This window comes from Acomys russatus, chromosome 19 (genome assembly GCF_903995435.1).
Source record: "Acomys russatus chromosome 19, mAcoRus1.1, whole genome shotgun sequence".
Taxonomy (NCBI): Eukaryota; Metazoa; Chordata; class Mammalia; order Rodentia; family Muridae; genus Acomys; species Acomys russatus.
Genome location: NC_067155.1, coordinates 28,339,351 through 28,356,896, shown reverse-complemented (window position 1 = coordinate 28,356,896; position 17,546 = coordinate 28,339,351). Strand labels below are relative to the sequence as shown.

The window sequence follows — 17,546 nt, the reverse complement described above, 5'->3', positions numbered from 1 at the left end:
GGCTACAAAGCATTCAGCTTAATCACAGGTGCTGAGACACTGGAGTGGTGGTTGGCAGGAGAGAAGAAGGGGAATATGGCTGAAGAGTTTTTCCTATAGCTCAGCTCCTTTGCCTTCTGAAGTGTTGGGTGTTGTCATGAGGAAGACTTGGTCCTTCCTGTGGACAGCACGGGCTGCAGGTGGTGCCCTTCTCAGTGGCCCTCAGCGCATCGCACTGACCTGCTGAACATACTTGTCAGATGTGATAATGCTGAGATTCGGAATCTGGCTCAGATGATCAGTGGACACCATGCACCCCTGGTAGTTGTGTATAATCCACGGCCTCCACGATGCTCTCCATCATCAGGGACCCTCTCCTCTGTGATGCTTCTTCACCCAGCATGGCACTGGGCTAGATGAATTGCTGCTGTTGTTAGCTGTCTCTGCTGGTCATGACCCACTTTAGACTCAAATAAGAAAATCAGTTGAAATTGTTTTTGTCTAATGTCAGGTCCATCATATGAAAGAAATATAAGCACTGAATAATAAGCCATTAGCAAAAAACAAAGAAACACATTCAAGGGATGCATAAGATAATCACATTTATTAAGAATGTATTCCAGAATCAAAGAACAAATTTAACAATACAAAATCTTCAATTAGTTTTGCACAACCATACTGACTACCTTGGACTCAGGAACCCAGGCATCTATACACCAAAGTCCACAGACAGAGGCAGCACTCACAAAAGCAGAGCAGAAACCCAATCATCCATCCACCAAAGAACAGGAGAGTGAGCAAAATGTACCACACACTACCTTAAGAAGGGCCTCAAAAGCATCACACAGGCTTTACATTACAAGAAGCAGTCAGTCAAGACACCACCATGTACTGTTTATATGAAGTCGTCAAGAATAAGCAATTCCAAAAATGGAGAGTAGACTGGGGTCACGTAACTCTAGGATTAGGGCAAACAGGAGTAGCTCAGCCCATGGTTTCCTTTTTTGGAGCGGAGAGGAGAGGAAGGGGCAAAACACTAAAGTTAGATCGTAGTGATGGCTGCAGTTTAATGACTGCATGAAAAGTCATCAAACCAGGTACCTTAGGGAGACTACTGAATGAAGTCTCAATAAAGCCCAGGGAAGCCCCATGAGTAATATATCAATACATAGCTTCTTTGCAGCATTTCCGCAGGTGACATTTTCGCCATGAAAGTAACTAGATTTGGCTACTTAGTACTATGTGACAAAATCAAAACTATGTTTTAGACACTAAATGGTAAACTAGCAGCCTAGGTTATGTTACATTCCGAAGGGTGTCATCCATAATTGTAGCATATCTTTCATTAAAGAAAACTACAAGTGGCTGTAGTACACTCTACCGTGAGACTGGCAAGCAGTGCACTTGGACTTCCTCAGGACGTGGTGGCGCTGATCCATGAAGCCGGTAAAAGCATCCAGCTGACGCTGTAGAACTGAAAGCCCCATCCAAAGGGCAGTATCAAGAGATAAGAGGTGAGGCTTAGATGTCCATCATCAAGCAAACAGGTAAAGAAAGTCCACAACAAAATGTTTTCAGTTGTAGGAATGAATTTATGACATCTGCAGTAAAATGGGTGGCTGGAACTAGAGACTGAACGGTCAGATTCAGAAAGACAAATGCCCGAGTATCTGCTGCCTCCTATGTAGGAAGTAATGAGGGCTGGGGACAAAGGAGGGGACGTGAGGGAAGAGAGCTAAAGGGAGAGGACAGGGGAACAGGAAAGTAATGCAATATATGCCATGAAAGTAGAAGACGGGCCTCTCTGCAGAGAAGTGTGAGGGGACTCGCCAGGAGACAAGGCACCAGAGAGGACATCAGTAGAGCTAAATAGGTGCAAATGATAATTACATATGTATCAAGAGGTTATAGCAAAACCCATTACTGTTTGTTAACCAAAAGCTTAATAAAAACCATCAGAAGTACCCTAGAAACCTCAAAGTCGCTGCTTATCAATCAGCAATGATTGCTTCTGCATTAGAAGGGGCTCCGGTCCCCATTCTCCGGAGGCCAGAAAGGCCAGCGCCAAACGCAACTACAGAAGGCAAGAACAAGACGAAGCTACGAGCAATATGAACCAGAAAGGTCAAGCCAAATGGAGAGACCAAGGGAGAACATGAGCAGGGAGGTAACCATGGACACAGAACAAGAGCAGGACCACAGCCCAGCAACAGGAGCCAGGAAACTAAGACCAGCACTAAATAGAGAGGACAGAGGCGGAGCACTGAGGAGTAGCAACAGGATGACGTCAGAATCAGAAGTGAGGAAAGCAAATACAAACTAAGATGTGAAAATAATATCAACGTGGTTCCCCGGCCCCCCTTTCTGACACAGGGTTTCTCTGTGTAGCCTTGGCTGTCCTGGACTCACTTTGTAGACCAGGGTGGCCACAAACTCAGAGAGATCCACCTGCCTCTGCCTCCTGAGTGCTGGGATTAAAGGCATATGCCACCATCAACATGGTTCTTTATCCCAAATATAAACTAAAACATACAGATCCACATTTGTGTGGTGATGTGAAACCAGTACAAAATCCGCACAAGAATCACTGCAACACTTCTGACTTCACAACTTACAACGTGGTCATAACACAAACAGTATTCTGCACACATCCACTTTCTGAAGTGCTTATGTTTGGGGTTCTGATGTGACTGCAACTGTGCCAAGTTTCCAGAGGACACAGATTGCACCTCTACGGCCGGAGTGCTTGCCTGGCATGCACTAAATCCCGGTTCCATCACCAGTAATACAGACCTTGTCATGGTGACAATTCCAACAATAGTCAGGGTGTTTAGAGGACTAGAAGTTCAAGGTCACCAGACTCTGCAGAAGTGTAGACTAAGGTAAGAGAAGTCTAACTTTGTGGATATACACAAGAGGCATGTTTTCTTGATGGATGTAATCTCTATAGCCTGCCAAAAATATCACCCATGACAACAACCTTTTGGGCTGCTCTGGAGACCTGCAGAGTCCCACCTCTACATCCAAGTGAGCTGTGTGCAGAGAGAGGTGAGGAGATACACTCAGTACTGTTTTCGGAGCTAAAAAAAAAATGAAACCTCAAATGCTCCAGGATCAGTCCCGTACATTAACATTATATTTGTGAAACAGAATGAGCTGATGATGTGTGTTCCACAGGCTCACAGACATTTAAGCCCATCTATCAACAAGCCAAGCCAAGCCATGCAATACCATTACACAAATGCATGCACTATCTGTCTAAAAAGGAGAAAATATTAAACTTTCAGGTCTACCATTGTGTATATGTTCCTATATGCAAGCACACAAGGAGCCACAGGGAATGGTGAGAGTAAAATCGGAGTGAAAGCCCAAGACAGAGGGAATAGGGGTTGCTAGATTTCCCGGGTACCTTTCTGTGTGTTTAAATATTTTATTAAAGGAATACATTTTAAAAATCTAATTGTATTCAATAATAAAAAAACACTATTCAAGGTATATAGCCTTTGATCTGAAATCCCACCTCGACGATTTGACACTGTAATGGGTAACTACACGGGTATTTATTGACACCAACTGACAACTGAAAAAGTTAAATTCTGAAGACCACTTAAATGTCTATCATCAGAGAAAAAGTTAACTAAACATATGTTTAAATGCATACATAGCAATATTCTGCAATAATAAAATGATTGAGACTATACACTATGCAAATAAATGATTTTTAAAGATTTACCCCTTTATTTACATTATGTATGAATTTGTGTTGTATGTTCTGAGTGCACATGCATGTCCCAGCATGTGCATGGAGCTCAGAGGGTAAATAGGAGTCTTTACCAGCTGAGCCACCTCATCAGCCCAAGGAAATAATTTTAATGTATATATTTTACTAATCTACACACACACACACACACACACACACACACACACACACGGGGGGGGGTGGGGAGGGAAGAGAGGAGAATGTTAGTTAGCTAATTTGGAAAGAGAACCAAAATTAACTGTTCAATGGCAGAATTATGGATTTGGTTTCTTTCTGTATTTCTGGACATTATCCATCTTAGAAATGGGGGAGGGGGAGAAAGGTTATTTTATTTGAAAAATGAGGTTGATTTTAAACCGTATGTAATAAATATACATAAATAAATGGAACCTACATGTTTAGCTTCAGTAATAGAACCCCAACTGGAAGTAGTTATGCTTTTCATTGCTTGGCTCTGAATTCTATGACTTTTCCTCGGAAATTCTACTCACCACAGATCATACAGAAAGGGCAACAACTGACAAAAGGCACAACCCCACCCAAGTCCAGTACAGCAAACAGTGAATTTAACTGGGGTTACCACAGGGGCACAAGCAACTTACATTCTGGAGTGTTAGTTTGTTTTGAGAAAGGGTCTAGCCGGGCGTGGTGGCGCACGCCTTTAATCCCAGCACTTGGGAGGCAGAGGCAGGCGGATGGCTGTGAGTTCAAGGCCAGCCTGGTCTACAAAGTGAGTGCAGGATGGCCAAGGCTACACAGAGAAACCCTGTCTCGAAAAACCAAAAAAAAAGAGAGAGAAAGAGAGAGAGAGAAAGGGTCTAAGTCCTGAACTCACTATGTACACTAGGCTGGCCTCTGCCTCCTGAATGGATGGAATTAAAGGCATGTGCCTACAGCAATTTTATTTTATAGCTCCCCAGGGAATGGAGGGTCTCATGAGTTCCCTAGCCTAGTCCATAAGGGAAAGGTCTTGTGTAGGCTCTGACTTCAAGTCTGTAATGGCAGACCTCACACCTGGAAGGAACAGTTCTACAGTTGCTGTGTTTTTTCTGTTCTCCTGCACAATGTCCCCTGGGCCTTGGAAAGGTGACACAGATGCATCACAACCTTCTATTATGAGGCTGTATGTTGGGCCACTGTGCCATACTAACAGTCACTTATTCTTGGCACTCTGACCTCTGGCCACTTTACCTCTCTCCACACTGGATGGGTTCATGCTACATGGCCTGGCCCACAACCAAGGAGAAATGGGGACATGCTCTCATCCGCTGTACCTGCCTCTAGAGCCAGCTCCCTGGCACAGTACCCAACACCTCAACACCTCTCCACCACCACACCCGGCTGCTGATCTGGGAAGACATTTCCACTCCTAGCACAGTTCCTGAAGACAGGAAATGTACACAGCACACTCCACCCCGCCCATCCTTAGAAGAACAATCTTCTCCCCTGCACACTGCTCTAGCTCCGTATCCATCTACTAGCACACCAAATGCTCCTGGGCCACTCAGAACCAAGGAGACCAATTAACTGCTGTGACTGAATAGTGCCCAAACCTTGGCCACGCCACCGAGGGAATGGGTGGGGCAGTCCCCGACCCAGCAGATCTGCCTCCTCAGCAGCAGAGTGGAGAGCATACATGTCTTCCCTTTGGTGAACTTCCCAAAGCCTCAAGCACAGCACTGGGCTGTCTGTTCATTTTCCCTATGAACTCCAGCTACTCACAAGTCTTTATAGATCAGTCTTGTGTGATCCAAGCAGGACCTTTTACCTCCTTTCTTTTGCTCCTCTCTGCTGGACAGCTTTGGCAGTTACCGAGCCAATGCACATGCCAGGCTGAGTCACTCAGCTTCTCCAGAGCCTCACCTACCTTGTAAAGATCATGACCCACTACGGGTCGCACCAAAGTCTCAAAAGCCCCCTTATGTGTACCAAGGTCCCTGCTCAATTAGCTTCCTTCTTAACTCTCGGATGAATAGGGTCTTCTTATTGGGTCCAAAGAACTGGGCACTACATACAGGCTCTTTCACGCTCAGTTCCGCACTACCATTTTTACCTCATTTCTTTCTTTTCACTGTTTAAATATTCCCAAGGAGGCAGGAGAGAAACACAGAGGACTTACAACATGAGGGGAAGGACCCTGTCATCCCAGAGTCGGATTAAAGGCTCTTGCCAGCAAGACAGCAAATATTCCAGCACAAATTAAGATTGCTTTCATATATAGATATTTTTTGTTAAAGCAGCAGTGAGCCAGGCTAAGTGTATGTGAGCACGGGTAAGTCTTGTCCTTTTCCCCAGATACTGCTGTAACTATAAAGCTATGCCTCTTCCCAGCATCCCTGGGGGCTAGACTTTTACCTTGTTGACTGGCATTGTATCAGGTGTCCCTCAGGAACGACTCAGTAAAGACAGTGCCTTTAAGGACCACCATAGTCCTATACATTATCATTGTAAAAAGAATGAGCTGCACCCCCCCCCCCGAGAAAAGCCCTATCCACATCTGAGTATGCTCACCCACTTTCCTCAACACCCTTTTCTCCTAACCCTCTTTCCTAAACCCATACTGAAATAGCTTTAAGACAATCTTCAACCTTGCCTCATGCTGGCTAACCAGAAAATTATTTTCAGCGTCACAGCCATGAATCAAACCTAGTTTGATCTAACTTGAGGGCCCTAAACCTCTAGGCAAACTCCTTGGTCTGCTGAGAGTGAGAGGGGGAGCTGCGCCTCTTTCATCTCTGCCTCGCAATGCTGACACTGTGTGGTCCAGATTCCTGGATCCCAGAAGGAGCTCTTCAGCATATCTAATGTGTAAATTCTTCCTTACCCGCTCCTAGACATAAGAAATGGCAAGCCGGGGCCTCCACTTCATTCAACATGCCAACAGGGCAACCCGTGTTCCTGCTGACTCCTTCCTTCCGTGAGCAAGTTCTCTCTGGCAGACAGCTGAGCCTTAGTTGCATGCCTTGTCACCATCACCCATACCTGAAGCAATGCAACCACTGCCATGGCTCCCTTAGAATTCCACCCTACTTATGCTAAGCACTTCCGTGGACTTCATGTACTTAGCCATCCAGGATATCCCCATGCTCATCAAGAGGCCTGACACAGAGGCAAACAATTGCACCACCCAGATATTCCCAATTCTCCATCTTCACATGCATGTCTTAACATTCACAACAGAAGCCAATACTGTAGCAAGAAGGGACATCACTCCATTCCACGTGTAAAAGGGACACCATTCTATACCACGTGTAAAAGGGACACCATTCTATACCACGTGTAAAAGGGACACCATTCTATACCACGTGGAGAAGGGACACCATTCTATACCACATAGAGAAAGGACACCATTCTATACCCCTCCGATGCTCAGTCCTCACACATCTTAACATTGGTTGCATGTCTCATCTCAGAAAGCAGAAAAGCAGTGTCCCTTCCAATTTCACCTTGCTTTCTACCCAGCCCCCCGGAAGCCCAAGTACTGCATGGCTTCTCCTGAGAAGTCTAACTCTGCTAACTCCAGACAGAAAGCAACAACAAATCAAAGCAATTATCCTACCCAAGTCTAGTTTGGTAAACGAATAGGTTTAATTGGGGTCACTTTCAGGCACACAGAGCAATTTCCCTGTGGTGTAGCACTCAAGAGTCCACCCCAGGGAGGAGAGAGGCTCCTGGGCCTTCAGAGTCCTCCCCACCCCACCCTATTCAGTGGGATCTCCTGAACCCCATGTCATCAGATTTTAAGCAAGTCGTGTCCAGAGGACACCACCATGAAAGTATCAAGACATCCTTGACAATAAGATGGAGGGTACTATTTAAACTTCCCTGTCACTTTAGGAGAGCCTTTAATTTGTTTAAAATACCTTAGCCCAGACAACTCATTCTCCCCTTGCCCTCTAGTTAAAAAGGGTTCTGATCCGAGTGTACCTGTCACTCCTAAACACACGCTCACTCTGAGAACGATGACTCTACAATGTCTTCTATGTACAGTCAATAAGTTGTCTGCCCCACAACTCGTACTGTGCAATCCAGAGTCTCTGGATACTTTGTTCTTTAAACTCAGTTTCCTGGCCTCAAGGGTAGACATTTTCTTCTCAACAGTTCTTGGTGAGTGCAGTTTGGCTCTTTTCCCTAAGCAATCCCACTATCCCTCAAGACTACTACCTCAAGTATTTGGTAATTCCAAAGTCTATGTCCAGATCCCTTTTGGAGCACTAAATGCATCTGTCTAACAGACATTTCTTCTTGGATATTTGACAGGCACGTAAACTGAACATACTAAGATTCCCTCATTACCGTTCCCCACAAGCTTGATGCCTTTTCTGTTTTGGCTCTCCCTGTCTATGGCAATTACCCACAACCTTTTCCTTGACTCACCCCAATCTCCCCCTGCCCTTTTCTTGGTTTTTTGAGACAGGGCCTCTCTGTGTAGCCTTGGCTGTCCTGGACTCGCTTTGTAGACCAGGCTGGCCTCAAACTCACAGCGATCCACCTGCCTCTGCCTCCCGAGTGCTGGAATTAAAGGCGTGTGCCACCACCGCATGTGGACTCGCCCCAATCTTTCCACCACAGCTAATAAGTCAACTAGTGCTACTGGTTCTCCTCCCCACCCCCCAACCCATACCATCTCCCCACATCTGGACTGTTACAATTTCTTAAGCACAGCTCCCTATAGTCGTCTTGATTGTGTTGCCAAACCATCCATCTCTGTACATTGGCAATCACTCTCCGCTTAAAAGCCCTCAAATGGTCCCCATTGCCCCAAAAGAAAGTACAAAGTTCAGAACACAATTTTCAAAATACACGTATGTCAACAACAAATAACAATTCATTTATTTTTATTTTATGTGCATTGGTATTTGGCCTGCAAGTATGTCTGTGGCGGGGAGGAGAGTTGCATCCACGGGAACTTGAGTTACAGAGTGCTGGGTACTGAACCAGGGTCCTCTGGCCCTGATTTCCAGCCCCTCCAAGTTTTTTTTTTTTAATGCCCATCTTCCCATCTCTCACTCCTGTGTATGATCGTGTTGGGAACCTATCCACTATTTCACCTCACCAAGCCTTTCCCCCACACTTCCGCACATGCTACTCAGTAGCTGCAAAGGTGGGAGCATTAGCCTTCTCATAACTCATGAGATCCCAAAGCTACCTCAAAGAACCATGTACAACTTGATTAGTTAGCACACACTGCTGTGCTCTCTTTGAACCAGACTGCAACTCCTCCCATGTAAACGGGTTCTGGGGCACACATCTACAACCCCAGCACTCGGGGCACCCGGCTGGATGACTGGGAGGCTCTGGACAACTGAAAAGCCAGCCTGAGCTGTGTGGCGAGACCTTGTCAAACAGCAAAGAGGCGGCCAGGCAGCAGTGGCACACACCTTTAATCTGGAACTCATGAAGCAGAGGCAGGCAGCCTGGCCTACAGAGTGAGTTCTAGGACAGTCAGGGAGGTTACACGGAGGAACTGTCTTAAAAAAACAAAAAGAGCTGGGTATAGTGACACACGCCTTTAATCTCAGCACTTGGGAGACAGAGGCAGGCAGATCACTGTGAGTTCGAGGCCAGCCTGGTCTACAAAGAGTCCAGGACAGCCAAAGCTACTCAGAGAGACCTTGTCTTGAAAAGCAAACAACAAAAAAAGAGGGGGAGATGGAGGAGGGACACAGACAGAGGAGGGGAGGGGAGGGGAGGGGAGGGGAGGGGAGAGGATGTTGTTAGCTAGAAAGGAATTGGAAGAAAAGGAAGGAGTGAGGGAAATAATTTTGGGGCCACAACTGGTGCCACCCAGCTAGCTATGCTGTAATTTTCCACAGTTGATGCCACCTGCCTACTCCACGCTAGCCACTGATGCTACACTAGCGTAACTTCTAATTACCGACCTAGCCACACCTGGATGTCATCCTCGCGCCCTCAGAGCAGACAGGGTTCCCCCATGGCAACCTGGGAGATTACTTTCTTGCAGCCTTGTGCTACTGTACATGCCTGCACTCCTCCGAAGTCTGTACATTTCCTAAAGAACTCATTCACCTGTCTCTGACACCTGACTAGAACCTAGTGAATAATCACTACCAAAAACATTACAGGAGCCAACTTTACAGAAAGATCCACAGCTAAAGAGAAACTAAAATGAAATGCCAAATAATTAACTGATGTGATTTTACACTTAAATTAACGGTCAGTGAGGAAAAGTAGCTCCATGCTTCATTATCTAGCTTGGACTCGGGTTGAAATTCAATTTTTGGAAACTGAGTCATCTGTTAAGACACTAGGTCAAGCCACTGCAGTGAAAACAAGCGCTAGCAAATGTATCCATCCGGTGACTTGAAATCTCCGCGATTGACTGGCTTTCCTTAGAGCAGAAGCCTTCAATCATAGAGACGCTCGCTCACTACTCCCTATGCTCCTTCAACACTCGACACAGCCCATAAATCCAGGTGTATGTACAACAGCTGGTGGGGGCCGCAGAGTCCCTCTTTACAATAGTTAACTCAAGGGCTATATTGACCTCACAGACTTTAGGGAAATGGGTAACTGGTTACTAGTTAACCTAAATCATCAATCACACAAAGGAAAATAACCCACAAACTCAATACCAGCATGGGTTCAGAAATCAATTCTCTCTCCCTTAATGTCTGGAGTACGGCTCAATCCTCCCTGAAGCAGACTCATTTGTAAAGTGTATTTCAAAAAGCACTGAAGATCCCAGTGGTCCGCTTCAAAGAACTTCAACAACCCATCTGGATTCTAAAGCTTCTCTTTGTTTTTGCTTTTTTCCAGCTCTGTTCAGGGTGGTGATACAGCCAGCCCACCAACCTTTGCTTCTCGTGTTGTTTTTAAAAGGCACTGTATTTCTACTCTCCTATAATACACCTCAAGAACTTAACTGCAGCAACATTCCACAACTGGTAAGTATGAGTTTCGGGTGTGTGTGTACACACACACACACACACAGACAGAAGTACTCACTGGAAACCCCAAAGGACGCACCAACACTCAATGCAGTTATACACTGAGGCAGCTATGTAATAAGCTAACGCAGGACAAACTATATCTTCTTGGGCACTGAGTGAAGAGCTGCTGGAGTTTCATATAAAGACAGAGTAGGATGTCTAAGGCTACATGTTAGAGCCATTTCAGCCACGAGGGTAAAGTTCTGGCCTGAGAGCTCGGAGTGGTCTGAACTGAGAAACACTTCTGTGACAGACCGTGGTGTGAACACTGCCCTAGACAAACCTAATGCAGCCTTGCAGACTACACAGAAGACACCAGCCCTAAACAACTTAATACAGACATGACAGACCGTGGTGTGAACACTGCCCTAGACAAACCTAATGCAGACAAAACATAAGACACCAGCACTCAACAAGTGCTTAAAGCCAGCGGGGAGCTGCTTTGGGTGACTCAGAAATTCCAATGCTAGGTTTATGCAGAAGAGAACTGAAAACACATCCAGAAGCTCATACATGAGTTTATAATAGCATTATTCATAACAGCCCCAAAGTAGAAACAATTCAAATGTCCAACTGATGGATGCGGTCTGCTTGGCGAGCACTCTCACCTGCTCAACCAATCCCACCAACCAGTTTGCGACTCCTGATAACTAACTTCCTTCAAGAACCCTGAGGACCACTGACACCAAGAGGAATTCAAATATTAAGGTCAAAATAGCAGGCTGTGGGGCCAGAGGGATGAGCTGGTTCAGCGGCCAGGAGCGCATACTTCTGCAGGACTCAGCCGCAGCATTCCCAGCATACGGTGGTTCACAACCACCTGTAACTCCAGACGCTCTCCTGACCTCCATGGGCACAGCACTCACGTCCACATACCCACTCATTCATATCATTTTAAAAACAGTAAGATTAAGTTACAATAAGTAAATGTCATCAGTTAGACATATCAGACACTTCTTGGGGTGACAAAATAGTAACTTCTAAGTAACAAGGAGGTGACCAACACCTATCTCGGATGGAACGAAGGAAAAGACTATAGTATATTTAATTTCTAGCAGGAGCTAAGGCCAGAGAAAAAGCAAAGCAATAACTAGAGTTGGAGTCAATAATAAAAGGGCATAGCAAAATAAAAAGTATCACCAACTACAGGGAATAAAATATATTTATTTATAAATACCAACTTGGCTTATATTAAACCCACTAACAAATACATCTCACTTTCAATGTTCATAAATCAGAATTCACAACTAAAACTAACTTACAAATGGTCTATAATAGTTTATCATATCCTTTATTATTATTTGTTTTCCTAGCTGACACACACTCCCCACCAAGAAATTCCACTACTTCCTAAACCTTTGACTGGAAAAAGAATCTCTCTCACTCCCCTGCCCCCAACCTGCAGTCACTGCTGTTTCCACAAAAATTTAGTTCCAACCCGCTGTGGAGGCAAAGCCAAAGCGGAACAAGCTGTTACCCAAGAGAGCCACAGGCAAAGCTGGGCTCTCGCTGTGTGTCAGCTCCACGTGGAGGACAAATTCCTGAATCAGACACCTGCATCAGACACCACCTAGAGCGCATGGCCAACAGTACTTACTCCAACAGACCTGCAACAAACACAGATGAGCTGCTTGGAACATGCGAGAACTGTACCCCCACTGACGTCACAGCCAGCGGGAGAAGAGAACATCGGTCAGGCCTGAACTACTCTACACACAGCAAGAGCACACAAGAAAATAAGTCGGAAAAGCGTGGCACGGAAAAGCCCACACCTGCAGGGCGCTGCAGGAAACAATAAAGGGCACACTTTTCCTATTCCCCTCAAAATGACCTTCTGACGAGCCCTTCTCATCTTCCAAGAGTCAGTCAAGTACTGCTGACTGGGAGATTTTCCCATAAAATGCCAAAGTCAGGCCGGGTGGTGGTGGCGCACGCCTTTAATCCCAGCACTCGGGAGGCAGAGGCAGGTGGATCCCTGTGAGTTCGAGGCCAGCCTGGTCTACAAAGTGAGTCCAGGACAGTCAAGGCTACACAGAGAGACCCTGTCTCGAAAAAAACAAAAACAAAAACAAACAAACAAACAAAAAAAGCCAAAGTCATTCAGAGCCTCCTCCCATGCGTTACAGTAACATCATGGTGCCTATTAAATTGCTGTAATTTTGACAAGTTTCTTCTCCCAGTAGATACTTCCTCAGACAGTGGCACACAGAAAGGCCCCAGACACCTGCTGACTGGGTCAGTGACTCAAAGTAAAGCTCACATGAGCAAGTGTGTGTCAACCCTACAACTAAGAAGTAAACAAATGAGAGGAAAATAAAAGAACATGGATTCTAAGCATCAAACTTGAGAGTGACCTAAAGCGGAAAGTGAGAATGTTGCTCAATGCCACATCGTGAGACAGTCTCCGTAAATGCTGCGCTTCTCCCTCTAGACACATCTTCAGAGTTTATGCGGAACACTCATTAACAAACATCCAAACTACCCAAACAACCAAAATGCAATAAGCATTGAATCCAGAATCCCTTGCGCTGCTGTTCGTTCTCTCTTGGGAACTGCCCAATTTTTCTTTTGACAGTTGATGAAAACCAATTTTTTTAATAAAAGATTTGTTTGTTTATTAAGCATACAGTATTTTGCTTGCATGTGCATGGGCACACCAGAAGAGGACATTAGATCTCATTATAATGGTTGTGAGCCACCATGTGGTTGCTGGGAATGGAACTCAGGACCTCTGTAAGAGCAGCCAGTGCTCCTAACTGCTGAGCCATCTCTCTAGCCCAAAATTGCAAGAGATTCTTTTTTTTTTTTTTTTTTGAGACAGGGTTTCTCTGTGTAGCCCTGGCTGCCCTGGACTTACTTTGTAGACCAGGCTGGCCTCGAACTCACAGAGATCCACCTACCTCTGCCTCCCGAGTGCTGGGATTATAGGCAGCACCACCATGCTGGGCTCCAATGTTAAAGCCTAAATAGGCTGATGAGATGGTTCAGTGTTTAAGGGTGCTTGTTGCTCTAGCAGAGAACCTGGATTTGAGTCCCAGTGCTCACAATCAAGCACAGAAGGCTCAAGTAGGAGGGTTGCTTAAGTTTGAGAGCAGCCTGAGCTACAGGGTGAGTTCCAAGTCAGCTTGTGCCACATGAACCAGCAGACCCAATGGTATCTGAGGTGTCAGCAGCAGACCAGTAAGGATGCTGTCTGGAGGCTTCATGTTTGACATAGGAGCATAGGTTAAGGGCATGGGCTCCAGAGTATACATATGGCAAGGACACTCGTCGGTCCTAAATGACAGTGGCTATGTTTAGCCCCGTCTTCACAGGACAAATCTGCATAATGCTCAATAGCTTTTTCAGTTTTCTCAAAAGGTAACTGAACAGAATAGGATTGTTCTTATAAAATTAAACAGATACATACAGTGCTCCAGCCAGGACCTAGGGCTTAATCACCCAACCATTTAGCTACTACCATTACCTTATCAGTTAGTTCCTGAAGTTTGCACAGAAATGACTCAAGGGTTACTGCTTCTGTTTCTCCCTCCCTCCTGCTCTCTCCCTCTGATTTCTTTCGCTGACTGAACATGACTGTAAGAGATGAAGAACACTTCTGTGGAACCAGGCATGATGTCCAAGTCCCAGCACAAGAAGCAGAGGCAAGCGGAGCTCTATGAATTCAAGGCTAGCCTGGTCTATGATCTACAGTCCTATAAACTGAGACTGTCTAAAAAAAAAACAACAACAAACTAAAAACAAAAAGAAAAAGGAAAGAATACTTTCGTGGGGTTTTCCCCATGTGAGCATGGGTGCATAGCTCAGGGCATTGCTACGTAGTCCAGGCTAGCCTAAAACTGCTGGCTTTCCTGCCTTAGCCAGCACACTTCAGCCATGCAGTATCGCTTCAGGAAAATTACCTTTTTTAACACAAATGTCCAGCGACTATATTGAGAATATAAGATCTTAAAAACAAATTCTTACATTTTTTTCCATCTTTTCAAACTTATGTTTGGTTGTCTTACTCTTTAAAAGGAAATCCAACAGACTTAGAAAATGCCCCACACACTCACCCTTCCTCCCAGGCCGTCCCCACACCTTCTGCCTCCTACAGAGTAGTCTTTTAATGTTCAAAGAACATTTAAGAAAAAACTAAAGTCGCTGGTAGTGGTAGCACACACCTTTAATCCTAGCAGTTGGGAGGCAGAGGCAGGCTAATCTCTCTTGAGTTTGAGGCCAGTCTGGTCTACTGGTCTACAGAATGAGCCCAGGACAGCCAGGGCTACAGAGTGAAACTCTGTCTTGAAAACCCAAAAAGAATTAACTCCAAGGCGTACTGTGTGCACTTAAACTCTATTAAAACCTGAGATTAGCATGGTTATAAAAGGCCTTGCTTAAAAGTCATTCTTAAAAACAGAGTATTTCACTGTCTCCTGCATTCCTTACAGTGCTAATTTTTTCTAATCTGGCATGTGCTATAGAAGAGTAGTGTTACTAATTCATTATACCCAAATTATCAAGCTATTTTCTAAATTTTAACAATTTAACCAGTCAATTCCTCTAGTCTTAAATTATTTTCCCTCATATTCTGTTTACTGGACAGCTGAAAGAAACCTTTTCAAGTATTCATTTTAACAGCCAAATATGTCCAAGCAAAGGTATCTCCATTATTTGATTTTATTGTAGGGCTCCGGATTCTCTCTAAAGTGTTACTACCTGTGTAAGTTCCTTGAGGACTATGGCATCTCAGTGGCAGAATATACAATTTAATTTGAAAGTAAATCAATACCAAAAGCAAATGACTTGATCATCTTGTTATAAAAGATTAAAATAGCCACAAATTGTATTATACCAAGTCTGAAAACGCGTAAAATTATGCTTCACTGACAGAAGATCAAAGAACCTCATAAATACAATGTAGCACTTTACTAGCCTGGCCTTATAAACAAGCCAAACTGAAAAATAGTCCCTGTGGAAAACAAAACCGTCCCAATTCTAAAACTCTCTTGACATTTGATTCACTACAAACAATAATTTAAAGTTCATCACAATAAACAGAACCATTAAATGTTGCTGGAAACCAAACCCAAAGGATTACAGCCTAAAACACAATGCCCCCCTAAATGCAAATGTCCACCAGCAACGGCTGGAACAGCTAAGGAATGAACCCTCACTGACAGCAGCTATTTTAAGCTATGAAATTATGCTTAACAGCCTAAACGAAAACCCGGCCATCAAGATGTAAGAGGTGTTTACAGTACCTCCCTCCATACACATTACATACTTATAAACAAACAAAAAACATGATCAAACACATTTCCATATTTTATCAGCTTAAACTGGCAACTTGTGAAACCAGAATTGGGTTATTTAAATCACCTGCACTTTTAAAAATAAACCACACTCTGGTGAAATGTGTCTTGGGAGTGAAAATTTTATGACCACATCCCAAACTATGTAATACTGAGAGAAGGAAGATGCTTTAACCCTTTTGATAATTATTAAGCAACAAATTGATTCAGATTTATTGAAATGATTCATTAATGTTGATGAAATAAACCTAGTTAGACAGGAACTAAGGAGGGCTCTGCACGTCACTGCTTTACACACTCTGCTAAGTAGAGCTTTTAAATCCACACGGCTCCCAGAGCCTCCAGTTTCCCGTCCCCATCTTCTGCCCATAGGTGCACCGCTGTCACTGCTGCACAGAAGCACTGGAATACACGATGAACTAGAAAGGTATTCCAGTAAAGTGAAGTGTTTTATAAACAGACACTTCCTTCTCCATTATCCAGACTATGAGAAGTATTTATAAATTAAATTCCCTCGAAAAGAACTCACTGCAGCTTTAGCGGTTTCACTTTGTAGAGCTAATGCAGTTCTGAATATGCACTCCTGTGAATACAAAAAAAAGTCAATTTCTGAACAGCCAAGTAGCAACCAGCCAAACAAGGGCTGCTCCAGGAAAGCTGTTTCTAATAACCACCCCCCCCAAAAAAAAACCTGTATAATGAGACGTGACAATCTTTCCAATAATTTCCTACTGTCAGAGGCAGAGATAATATCTACTTGTACAATAGGGAAACGGGAAATTAATAAATATTTTCTCCCAAACTAAGAATTACTTGTCCTTTTGTCAATATTACAATGCAGTCATCTACTGACAAAGGAAAAAAAATGAGTGCCTTCACTTTACTGTTAAGAAGCAAAATTGGGAGCATTACCAGTCATAGGTTTAATTTGTTTCTATGAGAGAATGTTTAAAGCAGAAAGAATAAAGTTCACTGACAGCTGATGAACGCTGGTTTAAGAGCTTGCACTAGATAGCCCCCATGTGTCACTTCTTTTTTTTTTTTCCCCATCCACTCTGCACCAAATCCCCATTGTTCCGCATAAAAAGTCACAGTTAACGATACCTGAACAGCAGCTGCTACATTTACGCTACAGATGATCCTCCAAGGCACTCTCCATAACCACCTTTACTCGCTGCCTCCCTTCTCCCAATCAAATCCAAATTTGGTCATCAATTGATCACAATTGATAAGGGAAACAAGATCACAGTTTCTCTTCCAGACTGATGGGTATCACTCCAGGGGCGGAGGAGCTAGTCCCCCCAAAAGGTTACCATGATAAATCGACCAAAGAAAAATCATACCTATTTATTTAAGCAGGCATTTTATAATGATGGAGGGAAAAAAAAAAAAAACCAGCCTGAACTACCCTGAAATCCACACACAAAAAAAGGTACACGACTTCTCCCTCTTGCACGCAGGCTTTCTTGTGGGTCTGGATTCCCGGGACACCACTTCCTCCCCAGAGCAGGCTGGCCAGGACGGAGGAGGCAGTCTCGGAGGAAGTGTGGACCCCGGCCG

At 44.4% G+C, this 17,546-nt stretch overlaps 1 protein-coding gene across 6 annotated transcripts in view; it reads right to left on the bottom strand.

Annotated features, from left to right (window-relative positions):
• Cdk8 (cyclin dependent kinase 8) overlaps positions 1-17,546 on the bottom strand; it is a 571,315-nt gene that overhangs the window by 52,181 nt on the left and 501,588 nt on the right. The window contains exon 1 of one of the 6 annotated variants that reach the window (XM_051162893.1): positions 220-319. The exons of the other annotated variants lie outside the window; for them this stretch is intronic. Within the exon in view, the coding sequence (XP_051018850.1) occupies positions 220-230 (11 nt within the window). The 5' untranslated portion in view covers positions 231-319. Of the gene's footprint in view, positions 1-219; positions 320-17,546 lie in introns of those variants that run through there. 6 annotated transcript variants of the gene reach the window in all.